Source organism: Bufo gargarizans, chromosome 1, assembly GCF_014858855.1.
Source record: "Bufo gargarizans isolate SCDJY-AF-19 chromosome 1, ASM1485885v1, whole genome shotgun sequence".
Lineage (NCBI taxonomy): Eukaryota > Metazoa > Chordata > Amphibia > Anura > Bufonidae > Bufo > Bufo gargarizans.
In genome coordinates this window covers 730,505,825-730,519,348 of record NC_058080.1, presented here as the reverse complement: position 1 = coordinate 730,519,348, position 13,524 = coordinate 730,505,825, and the positions used below count along the sequence as shown (strand labels likewise).

The 13,524-nt window shown below is 45.6% G+C and overlaps 1 protein-coding gene across 2 annotated transcripts in view; it reads left to right on the top strand.

Annotated features, from left to right (window-relative positions):
* ADAMTS12 (ADAM metallopeptidase with thrombospondin type 1 motif 12) overlaps positions 1-13,524 on the top strand; it is a 584,548-nt gene that overhangs the window by 307,057 nt on the left and 263,967 nt on the right. For both annotated transcript variants that reach the window (XM_044276409.1, XM_044276408.1), the window contains exon 6: positions 10,263-10,387. In XM_044276409.1, the coding sequence (XP_044132344.1) occupies positions 10,263-10,387 (125 nt within the window). The remainder of the gene's footprint in view (positions 1-10,262; positions 10,388-13,524) is intronic.

The following is a 13,524-nucleotide window of genomic DNA, read 5'->3' as shown; positions in this document are numbered from 1 at the left end:
CTAAATAACCCTCTGCTTAAGTCCGTAGAGCAGTATTTGTGGAAGAAGGTATATCGCAGCCCTCAATCAGTATTTGGTGGAAAAAGGTATATAGCAATAGCACCCCTCAATCAGTATTTTGTGGAAGAAGGTATATGGCACCCCTCAATCAGTATTTGGTGGAAACAGGTATATAGCACCCCTCAATCAGTATTTGGCGGAAACAGGTAATGGCACCCCTCAATCAGTATTTTGTGGAAGAAGGTATATAGCAATAGCACCCCTCAATAAGTATTTTGTAAAAGAAGGCATATGGCACCCCTCAATCAGTATTTGGCGGAAACAGGTATAGAGCACCCCTCAATCAGTATTTGGCGGAAACAGGTATATAGCACACCTCAATCAGTATTTGGAGGAAATAGGTATATAGCACCCCTCAATCAGTATTTGGTGGACACAGGTATATGGCACCCCTCAAGCAGTATTTTGCGGAAACAGGTATAGAGCACCCCACAATCAGTATTTGGCGGAAACAGGTATATAGCACCCCTCAATCAGTATTTGGAGGAAATAGGTATATAGCACCCCTCAATCAGTATTTGCCGTAAACAGGTATATGGCACCCCTCAATCAGTATTTTGTGGAAGCAGGCGTATTGCAACCCTCAATCAGTATTTGGTGGAAGAAGGTATATCGCACCCCTCAATCAGTATTTTGTGGAAGCAGGTGTATTGCAGCCCTCAATCAGTATTTTGTAGAAGAAGGTATATAGCAATAGCACCCCTCAATCAGTAATTTGTGGAAGAAGGTATATGGCACCCCTCAATCAGTTTTTGGCAGAAACAGGTATATAGAACCCCTCAATCAGTATTAGGCGGAAACAGGTATATAGCACCCCTCAATCAGTATTTTTGCGGAAACAGGTATGTAGCACCCCTCAATCAATATTTGGCTGAGAATGGTATATAGCACCCCTCAATCAGGATTTTGTGGAACAAGGTATATCGCAGCCCTCAAGCAGTTTTTTTGGGGGGCAACAGGTATATCACACCCGTTGCAATTAGTTACTCCAATAGCATTTGTCCCTCTGTATACCTGCGGTATCGCAGCAGAACCGCACACAACTGCTGCACAATACAAATACACTATAATATAATTTCTATGTTAGAAAGTATATTATAAGTATATCACACCCCTCAGTGTATCACACCTATCGATAGCACACCTATACTAGTCCTTAAAAGGACTTTTGTGACCCTATTAGCTAGAGTTTGGTGTCCCTAACTGTCCCTGCTCCAAAATGCAACCTCTCCCTACACTGGCAAAACACATAATGTAAAATGACTGCCAGATCAGGTTCTGTTATAGGGTTGGGGGTGTCCATGTGCTGAAACGTCTCAATTGGCTGTCCTGTCCCACCTGATGGATGTGTCATGGGTCAAAGTTCAGCGCTATGCAAAAAAATATGGCACGTGCGAATATCGCCATATGTTTGCATGTTCGGCGAATCACGAACGAGCACAGTTCGCCGCGAAACGACCGCCGGGGCGAACCGCAAGGCCATCTCTAATGGACACAGGGCAGACCAAACATTATCCAAAAAGAGGGGTAAGATATTGTGCCAGTGACAGCAATGCCTCTTGTAGCACAGAAACAATAGCTCAAGCTATATATTATACTATATACTAAGAATTAGGAGAGGGAGCCAAACGCTTCTTTTCTCAACCCTACATTTCAGCTGTAGTATGTACTGTAGATATCCCTGTTGCTTGCCAGAGTCACATATATAGAGGAGCGGTATGTTAAAATGGGGTACCTTCTGGTGTTGGCTAATTCTACCTGACACAATCCTTACCTGCATAGTGGATCCTTTGGGTTGCCATTTGTGGACATCAGCATCTGGTGTGGAAAAACCAGTAGTAAAATCAGGTTTTGGAAATCATAGTCGATCAAGCAAAAGTTCAGGGCTATCATAATTGCAATACAATAATCCAGGCAGACAAGGTCAAAGGCAAGTGGTAGAAGTTCAAACTCAATGGCAATCTAAGTCAACCCAAGCACTACAGAAATGAACTAACCTTTTGCTCAGACAAGGAGTACTTGAGGAGGGGGGGGGGGGGGTGTTGTTAAATAGCCATGGAGTTTAAAAGGGATCTGTCCCATGTCAACATTTATGGCATATAGCTTTAAGATGGAAAAGCTGCAAGATTTAAAATGGAAACTTTCAGCATGATTGCCACCGACCTATCTAGGGAGGTAAGTGGTTTCCAATGATACTCTACTACTTACTTATAAATACTATATTTCCCATGCCTGTATAGAGTGGACCATGCCTGTATAGAGTGGAACCACTCATTGGAGAAAGCACGCTCACCAGTCCTGTTACTAAAGTTCCAAAGGCCAGGGAGGTAATCACAAACCACTGCCTGCACATGAGCATTACAGCTAGTTGTATTAGTCTTAGTTTTATTTACTCACTGTGCATGGGCGATAGGTGGCTTTTGATGCTGTTTCCAGCCTATTGAACATCAATGAGGCCATGAACAGGAGGGTCTTCTGAAGAGCGTCTCTACCTCGTTGGCTCAGGTTAAGACTATGAAACTTCACCAAATGGGGGTCGTGTAGAGATACAAAGTTAACTAGAAGGTCTGGTAACACAAGATGGACCCAGTGCTGGAAACATTGGGGGCCATTTATTAAGACCCACATTTTAGACGCCGGTCTTAAAAAGCTCCTGCGCTGGTGGTCGATCTGCCGAAGTTATGTAGAGGCGCTGGTCTATATGTAAGCCAGCCTCCTAGCTGTCTTACATTTAGACAATTTTTTATGCCTAAAAAAGGCTTAAGGCTCTTTCACATCTGCGTTCTTTTCTTCCGGCATAGAGTTCCGTCGTCGGGGCTCTATGCCGGAAGAATCCTGATCAGTTTTATCCTAATGCATTCTGAATGGAGAGAAATCCGTTCAGGATGCATCAGGCTGTCTTCAGTTCAGGACCGGAACGTTTTTTGGCCGGAGAAAATACCGCAGCATGCTGCGCTTTTTGCTCCGGCCAAAAATCCTGAAGACTTGCCGCAGGGCCGGATCCGGAATTAATGCCCATTGAAAGGCATTAATCCAGGTCCGACCTTAAGCTAAACGTCGTTTCGGCGCATTACCGGATCCGACGTTTAGCTTTTTCTGAATGTTTACCATGGCTGCCAGGACGCTAAAGTCATGTTTGCCATGGTAAAGTGTAGTGGGGAGCGGGGGAGCAGTATACTTACCATCCGTGCGGCTCCCGGGGGCGCTTTAGAGTGACGTCAGGGCGCCCCACGCGCATGGATGACGTGATTGCATGGATCACGTCATCCATGCGCATGGGGCGCTCTGACGTCATTCTGGAGCGCCCCGGGAGCCGCACGGGCGGTAAGTATACCGCTCCCCCGCTCCCTGCTCCTACTATGGCAACCAGGACTTTAATAGCGTCCTGGCTGCCATAGTAACACTGAACGCATTTTGAAGACGGATCCGTCTTCAAATGCTTTCAGTTCACTTGCGGTGTTACGGATCCGGCGGGCACTTCCGGCAACGGAAGTGCACGCCGGATCCTAACAACGCAAGTGTGAAAGAGGCCTTAGAAAATACCCACCCCCTTTTTTAGACCTGGCATGAGTGGGGAAAAGTTGCAGATTGTGGCGCAAATACCCTTTGTGCTGCAATCTGCGCTACAAATACGTCTAATATTGGTGTACTTCTGATCATAAATGACCCCCAGTGTTCTTTCTTTGAACTGTCTGTTTATTCTGGCACATTTTCAGTTGTGTAATACGTGTCCATTTCTGTGTGACATGATGCATACTCATATAGCTCGTGGGGAGTAGTGTTGAGCGAGCATGCTCGGCCGAATACCTGTTCAGCTCGAACATCGCTATGCTCGGCACATGGCGGTACTCGGCGAGTATCGCATGTGCTCGAGCGCCATGCTCGAGTCTCCTCCCTGCATGTTTCGCGGCTGTTATGCAGCCAATAAACGTGCAGGTAAGTACTGCCATCACTGTAATGCCAGTAGCCATGTTGGCTACTGGCATTACAGTGATTGGCTGGCCGAGACGTGTCATCGGGTGCTATATAGCACCCGATGACGCGGGTTCGGCTCATTGCGAGTCAGGAAGAGCTGCACTTAGGAAGGGACAGATAGTGTAGGGAGTTTGTGATCGCAATTTTTTCAATTTTAAAATGTTTCAAAGACCCAAAAGTCCATTTAAGGACTGTTGTGTGTGGTGGCAGCAATTTAATCTTGCAAAGTAGTCTTCGATTTTTTTTTTCCATACTTTGTGATTTTTTTTCTATAGAGGGTGTCTGCAGTGACTTGTGACATCTGTTCAGCAATACTTGTGTGTCAGGGGCAGAGATGGGAAGAATATTATTGAAAACAATTATATTTTTTCCATAATTTATCCACAGTTTTCCTTTAAACAGCCCCTGCAGTGAATTGTCACATCTGTGCTGCAATAGCGTGTGTGTCAGGACAAGAGATAGTAAAAATATTAGCAAAAACAATTTTCCATAATTTATCCACATTTTTCCTATAAATTGTCCCTGCAATGAATTGAACATCTGTGCTGCAATAACGTGTGTGTGTCAGGCCCAAATATTGGGAAAAATATTACTGACAACAAATATATTTTTTCCATAATTTTCCTGTAAACGGTCCCTGCAGTGAATTGTCACATCTGTGCTGCAATAGCGTGTGTGTGTCAGGCCCAGATATTGGGAAAAATATTAGCGCCAAATATATTTTTTCCATAATTTATCCCCACTTTGCCTATAAACGGTGTCTGCACGCTCCTATAGCGTGTGTGTGTCAGGACAAGAGATAGTAAAAATATAAGTGAAATCTATTTTCCTTTTTTCCATACTTTTACGTACTTTTTCCATATACTGTGCTTGCTGTGAACTGTGACATCCGTGCCACAGCTTGTGTGTCAAGCGCGCAAATAACATTTCATATGAAGAAGGCGAGCATTAAGGGACACCATTTACAGTCTGGCCAAACAAGTGATCCCACACTCGGATATTCCGAGGACCTCTTTTCATCGCCATTAATTGATTTGGCCCTCTCGCCAAGCACGCTTGAAGAGGGACCTGAGATCTTGTGCCCCGATTCCCAACCTCTTGAGCATCCAGAGTCACAAGAACATGACGCTGGGGAACGGCAATTAGTGTCTAATGAGGTGGATGATGATGAGACACAGTTGCCAATGAGTCAACCACAATTACTGTCTCAAGATGTTGAGAAAGAGGATGACACACAGTTGTCAATCACTGAGGTTGTGGTTAGGTCAACAAATCAGGATGATCAGTGAGGAAGTGGAAGAGGAGGTGCTGGACGACGAGGTCACTGACCCAACCTGGGAAGGTGACAACAAGCCGAGCGAGGAGAGCAGTACAGAGGAGGAGAGATCTGCAGCACTGCAACAGGCTGGAAGAGCCAGTGGGGGGGCAAAAGGTAGAAGGCGGACACCACCGAACAGGCCCACAACTGTTCCACCGAGCACCCCCTTGCGTAAATCTCCCTTGCCAAGGGGTAGGTGTTCGGCAGTATGGCGCTTTTTTGAGGAAAGTGTGGACGACAAAAGAATAGTAGTTTGCAACCTGTGCCACACCAAAATGAGCCGGGGCATGAACACTAGCAACCTCACCACCACCAGCATGATCCGCCACATGGCAACAAAGCACTCTAATAGGTGGGCCGAACGCCTGGGTCCACAATCTGTGTCTGCGAGTCACACCACTGCCTCATCTTCCCCTGTGTTACGCGCTAGCCAATCCCCTGTCCAAGACGCAGGCCCCGATCCCTCCCGCCCTGCACCTGGACCTTCGCAAGCACCATCAGCGACCACATCCACTTCCCTGTCCAAGCGCTGCATCCAAATGTCATTACCCCAGGCATTTGAATGCAAGCGCAAATACCCAGCCACCCACCCACAGGCCATAGCACTAACTGCGCAGCTTTCCAAATTACTGGCCCTTGAAATGTTGCCATTTAGGCTTGTGGACACTGAGGCTTTCCGCAGCCTGCTGTCGGCGGCCGTCACTTGTTACGCAGTCCCCAGCCGCTACTATTTTTCAAGGTGTGCCGTGCCAGCCTTACACCAACATGTGTCCCTTAACATCACACGTGCCCTGACCAACGCAGTTACTGGGAAGCTCCACTTAACCACGAACACCTGGACAAGTGCTTTCAGCCAGGGACACTACATTTCCCTGACGGCACACTGGGTCAATGTTGTGGAGGCCGGGAGCGACTCGTACCCTGGGATGGCACAGGTGCTACCAACTCCAAGGATTGCGGGCCCCAATTCCATCAGGGTTTCCGCCACCACCTATGTTAGTGGCTCCAACCCCCACTTCTCCTCGGCCTCAACTTCCACCTCCGAATTATCCGTGTGCAGCACCAGTCAGTCATCAGTCGGTAGCTGGAAGCAGTGTAGCACTGCAGAGGGGAAGCAGCAAGAGGCCGTGCTGAAGCTGATCTGCCTAGGTGACAAACAGCACACCGCCGCAGAGCTGTTGCAGGGGATAAGAGACCAGACTGAGCTGTGGCTCTCGCCACTCAACCTAGAACCAGGCATGGTTGTGTCTGATGAAGGCCGTAACTTGGTGGCTGCTTTGGAGCTGAGCAACCTTAGACACATCCCATGCCTTGCCCACATATTCAACCTTGTGTTTCAGCGGTTTCTAAAAACATACCCCAATTTGTCTGAACTACTGGTGAAGGTCGCGTGTGTGCACATTTCCGCAAGTCACCAACCGCTTCAGCCGGTCTGTCAATGCTGCAGCAGCGCTTGAAATTGCCAGCTCACCGGCTGTTGTGTGACGTGAGCACACGCTGGAACTACGCGTTCCACATGTTGGCCAGGCTTTGTGAGCAGCAGAGAGCAGTTGTGTAATATCCGCTGCAACATGGTGGTCGTCTTTCCAGTCAGATTCCACTATTCACAAGCGAGGAGTGGGCATGAATGTCTGACCTCTGTGAGGTTTTACGCAACTTTGAGCAATGAACACAGATGGTGAGCGGCGATAACATTATTATCAGCATCACAATGCCACTTCTGGGTCTTCTCAAACGGTCGCTGCTCACAATTAAGGATGACGCTTTGCATGTGGAAGAGGTGGAAATGGGGGAAGACAATTACACAGGTTGATGATAGCCAGACCACCCTCAGTTCGTCTTCTCAGCACGAATTGGAGGCTGAAGAAGAGGAGGAGGAGGAGGAGCAGGAGACGGTTGCATGTGCTACAGAGGATAGTACCCATGGAAGTTGAATTCCATCTGCTCTGCGTGAGTGGTCAGAAGAGGATGAGGAGATTGGGAGTGATCCTCCTGATGACAACAGCGAAGTCTTGCCTGTTGGTACTCTGGCACTCATGGCTGACTTCATGTTAGGCTGCCTTTCCCGCGACCCACGCTTTATATGCATTTTACTGGTTACTGGTTGTTCACCCTTCTCGACCCCCGCTACAAAGAGAACTTCTCATCTCTCGTTCCTCTGGTGGAGAGGACAAGCAAAATGGTGCAATACCAGAAGATCCTTATTGAAAAATTGCTCCAAAATTTTCCGCTGGCGGCAGAGTCCTTACTTCCTTGGGCAACCGAGGAGGGGAGACAAGGGGAACACACAGCAGTTCCAACAGAGACAGGGCAACACTCTCCAAAGCCTGGGACAGTTTCATAAAACCCCGCCAGCACCCTCACCCTGATGTGCGGCCTACTGCCACAAGGAGAGAAATTTTTTGGAAGATGGTGAAGGAGTACATAGCAGACCGTGTCAGTGTCCTCAATGATCCCTCAGTGACTTACAACTACTGTGTGTCCAAGCTGGACACGTGGCACGAACTTGCGCTCTTCGCTTTGGAGGTGCTGGCCTGCCCTGCCGACAGCATTTTGTCTGAGCGTGTATTTAGTGCTGCTGGTGACATTATAACAGATAAGCGTATCCGCCTGTCAACTGAAAATACTGATAGGTTGACTTATATAAAAATGAACAAGGCCTGGATTGACCATGACATCTTGACTCCACCGGAGGAATGCTGATGAACATAAAGGCACTTTACATGTGTTGTTTTTTTAATAGACTGTATTCCCATGCACCCCCTCTACCACATACAAGGGTATATGGTTGAATCTTCCTTTTCTCATCCTCCTCCTCGTCTTTAATCATATCAACATGCATTGCTTATACGTCATTGTAACATATAATGCCCTCACATATATGGCCGTCGAATATACGTTTTTAGAGGTTCCGCTCACCAGCAGGCCCTCACATATAATTTTTTAGAGGGTCCTCTCACCAGCAGGCCCTCACATATAATTTTTTACAGGGTCCGCTCACCTGCAGGCCCGCAACTCAAATCTTTTACAGGGTCACCTCACCTGCAGGCCCAAACCTAAAATATTTTACAGGGTCAGCTCACCTGCAGGCCCGCAACTCAAATCTTTTACAGGGTCAGCTCACCTTCATGCCCGCAACTCAATGTGAATGAGGCCCTCCTTTATGTGATATATAGGTTGTATCGGAGTGCCTCTTCCTTGTAATTTTTGACAGCACTTGCACTTTATATACAAGTAAATATACAGGAAAGAATGTTTTCAATAAATTTTTCCTATAAAATCGATTTTTTACTTTAGTTTAGTTCATAAAACCTTAATTAGATTGTGGGCCTGGTGATCAGTTTAAGGCCTTTTAAGCAGCAGCAGCAGCATGGTGATAAAAATGAGTGGCAAAGTGACATACTGTGAAGATGGCAGCATGAGGAGGCCACATAGTGGCACAATGACTGGAGTCTGGATAAAAGACTGAGGCCACAGATTGTTTAGAAAGATGCAGGCCCGCAACTCAAATCTTTTACTGGGTCAGCTCACATGCAGTCCCGTAACTCAAATCTTTTACTGGGTCAGCTCACATGCAGGACCGCACCTAAAATCTTTTAAAGGGTAAGCTCACCTGCAGGCCCGCAACTCAAATCTTTTACGGGGTCAGTTCACCTGCAGGCCCGCAACTCATGCTGCCTGCTTTGAAGTAGTAGCCATAGCCATTTATCAGGACCCCTCTCCGAAATCGAACAATGATTCCCCGTTACCGATGGTCACCATGTTAGGCGCATAAAAGAACATCGAAAGTTGATAGGGAAGATATCAAAATGGATCGTGGACGTCACAGGGACGTGCGATCAGGCAGAAGTTATCTAGAGTCAACAAAGCGGCAGCAGGGCCTCTCCTGTATAACGTTTGCTCATCCAAAATACTGCAGTGACATTGCCTGTAATTTTTTATTACTCATTCCAATAACAGGGTATCTTAAGTGTCCTGTATTGTTATTTATCGTCACTACCTCCCCGAGGAGTGTGTGATTTGCGCGCCACCCGCTTGCCTTCCTTGGATGTGCTAGCCGTTTCTCAGGCTCCCTCTCCGGAATCAAACACTGATTCCCCGTTATCCGTAGTTTACAATGGTTTTGAGCTGACAATTACATCGAAAGTTGATAGGCCAGACATCCGAATGGATCGTCGCCATCACGGGGACAAGCCATCGGCCCCAGGTTAACTAGAGTCACCAAAGTGGCAGCCGGCCCTCGCCCATAATGTTTTAGATGGTCAGATCAGCAGGCCCTTGCTCCTAATGTTTTTGAGGGTCACCAGTAGGCCATCAATCATAATTTTTAAAGAGTGTGTATGATGCCCTCCTTTATGTGTAACTAAGGGTGTATCGGAGTGCCTCTTCCTTGTAATTTTTGGCAGCACTTGCATTTTAAGTAAATATTGAGGAAAGAATGTCTTCCATCAATTTTTCCTCTAAAATCGATTTGTTTCCCTTGGTTTTGTGCGGATTACTGTCATTATGTAAAAGTGGGATACTATTCGGACAATATACTGTAGTTCCGAGCAGCGACCAGTGAGTCCAAAATGCATCCATACATCCTCCCCATGCTGTTACAGAACCATTTTGGTGGTGTTACCAACAATTTCTGACATTTTCTTATGAACCCGGCACACTCCCCTCTTCAGAGCAGGGGGTACCTGGTTTAATGCTCGGGTTCTCCCATTGACTTCCATCGACCGAGCACCCGAATATCACAATGTGTTCGGCCCGAGTCCCTGAGCACTACGGTGCTCGATCAACACTAGTGGGGAGATATAGACACATGTGCATATAACAACGTGATTTTCAAAAATATTTCTGAAAGGTGAAAGAATTTATATTTTAAGAAAATGTCTTGAATGCGTCTTTATTTCTTGTCCAGGAAGGCCTGAAGATTGTCCACCATGCTGATCAGACTTTGACCAGTTTCTGTAAATGGCAAAAAAGCATAAACCCGAAAAGTGATTCTCACCCGGCACATCACGACGTGGCTGTATTATTAACGAGGTATTTATCTCTTATTAACAACAGCTCTGTTTGGTTATGTAAATTTTTCAGTGACATATGGGTCCTTATGTTTATGCTATTTTTATTTTAGCTTTTTTTTTTCTCCATATTTTATACCCATGAAAATGTATACTACAAAAGCGTACCTAAATTACTCTTTAAAATTGTCTCAATTATGTAACAGTTATTTTGATATAGAGGGAAACATCGTTTACTGTTGCCAGGGGTGGAGCTAGAAACAGCCGTTAAGCATGTAATAACATTTTTTATTTTTATTTTTTATTTTACACTTTGTGTACCCCCCATTAGGTCATACAAGACCTTTGGGGGACATTTAAGGCTACTTTCATACTAGCATTTTTGCTGGATCCGGCAGGTTTCAGCAAAAACGCTTCCGTTACTGATAATACAACCGTCTGCATCCGTTATGAACGGATCTGGTTGTATTATCCTTAACATGAACTCCAAAAGTCAATGGGGGACGGTTCCGTTTTGTACGCTCCGCATCCTAGGACAGAAAGCAAACTGCAGCATTGACAATGAATGGGGCCAAAATTAAAGATTTTTTTTCTGGTATTGAGACCCTACGATGGATCTCAATACCAGAAAATATTAGCGCTAGTGTGAAAGTACCCTACTTTGTTTTATTGCTGATTTCTCCTGCAGCTTGGGCTGACATATTAGCCCCAGCAAACGAAAAGCATCCCCAAGAGAGATTTACACTGCTGTAAAGCCTCACTGAACAGTCTGCTAAGACCCTGCAGCTCCTACAGATATCCAGCCCTCAGTCAAATCATCACTAGAACTAGAGCAGGAAGCAGCTGTGCTTCCTGATCTGTATACACAGCTCTATCTATCTATCCCAAAAAAAGAACAAAGGCAGCACACTGGTATCCATGTAGAAAAATAGGTAATTTATTGTGCTACCTTTGCTTTTTTTTTTTGTATATGTAGCTAGACCTAAGTCCTTGGTCTTTTGAAGGTATTGCACCGCCAATTTGTTTGTGTGCTGCTCTTTAACTTTTCTTGGTGCATACTATCTATCTAATATCTATCTATCTATCTCATAGCTTTCTATCAATCTATCTATGCAGCGAGCCCCGGAGGAGCCAGGGCAGAGGATGGGAGTGGTAGTGGCTCTGATGAATTGTTTCTCCATGGTGTACTCCCTCAGGGGGAAATGTAGTGTTGAAGAATGAGGACCGTATTAAAAGTAACACAGTCTTTTTACTAAGTGCAACATAGAACTTTAAAAACATTCAGTAGCAGCAGTTTAAGTGCAATTTTCTGGCAGCAGTAAGACTGATGGAGGCAGGTTGGTTAAACACTTGTATTCTACTGGCCTGGTAGTATTCTGGGTGATGGTGCCTTAGCTGTAGTTCCTCACCTCACATCAGTGTCTATATGCTGGTCATTCTGCTGTCTGATTCCTCTCAAGTATTGTCAGGCTCTAGTGTGGTCAGGAAACCCCACACTGAACATAAGATGGAAAGGGAAAAGTAAATAAGGCCTGAAAACTAGGGAATGAAGATGGACACCTCCTAGTGAAAACCCTAATGAAAGCCCTGACTTAATACCAGTATGAAAAGACCCCAGAGGTAAGTGAGTTCATACACGGGATATACAGGAATACCTAAAGTCCTATGAAACCCTAAAGCACCCTGTTACTAATGACAGGAACGAGACATCCTGTTCCTCCAAAAGGAAGCATGATCGGGAGTCTCCCTAAGGTCTAATACAAAACAACAAAGAAATGCAACACACAGAAAAGACAAAATACAAAGGGAAAGGTAACACTTAACTTCCAAGAAGCTATAGCAGTACCAGGAACTCAGCTGAGATCCAAACACCAGCTATCCACAGGTCCAACTGAAGCTATAAACTGCTCAACATTGTGGGAGAAACAACTATAAATAGGGAAAGTTAAATGACCACAATAGCAACACCTGGAAGTTAAGGGTGTGGCGAGTACCAGAAACAACACAGATGACTATTGATCCACAAGGTAAACATGTCAAACCAAACCACGTGTTGCCAGTCTAAAAGATCTCCTGCCACTCACTGTCGCGGGGATGTCCATGTGACAGTACCCCCATTCTATAAGTGACCTCCGGGAACCCAGGACCAACCTTATCCAGGTGAGACCGATGAAACGATGAAAAGCTTTCACCAATCGACTGGCATTCATGTCAGATGCCGGTACCCACATCCTCTCCTTGGGTACATAACCCTTCCAGTGAACAAGATACTGAAGAGATCTACGGAGAGCTCGAGAGTCAATTATTTTGGCGATGTGTAATTCCAAGCTACCGTCCACCATGACAGGAGTGGGTGGCAAGTAAAACGACTCCAAAGGTTCAACATACCTCTTCAACAAAGATTTATGAAACACATAATGTATTTTCAGAACCTGAGGAAGTTCAAGAGGAAAGCTACAGGATTAATAATGGCTGTGATCTTATATGGTTACAGATAATACAAACAGATCCATTCATGACGGATGCATGCGGTTGTATTATTGTAACGGATCAGTTTTTGCAGATCCATGACGGAACTGCCCAAAACGAGAGTGTGAAAGTAGCCTTAGAGAACACCTTGGCACCAACAAATGTTATGTTATGTTACTAAGTCCTTATATAGCGCTCTAGAGGAACTCAATCCGATCGAAGCGCTTGTTGACGGCTATATTGGTGGGCCCCTCGTCATCCTACACAAAAAGCCAGGTCTTAACCAACTTCCTGAATTCCAGGTAATCTGATGTTGTTCTAATGTGTTCTGGGAGGGAGTTCCAGGAAGCAAAGAAAGGGGGTAAGGATCACGGACAGTAATCCGATTGAGTTCATGGAAATCCAGACATGGCCGAAGACCTGCCACTGGAGATTTGGAAGGTCTTATGTGTCCTTTACCCAAACTCTCGTTAACATACTTTCTAATGGCCAGTCTTTCATGTCCAGAAAGGTTATACAACCTAGGTTTGGGCAGCTTAGCTCCAGGAATAAGGTTGATAGGACAATCATATTTTCGATGTGTAGGTAAATCCTGGCATCCACTGTCAAACAACACGTCGGCAAAATCAGATATAAATGAAGGTAATGTCTTAGTAGTTAAAACAGAAACAGCTTGCTCAACCAATGCAA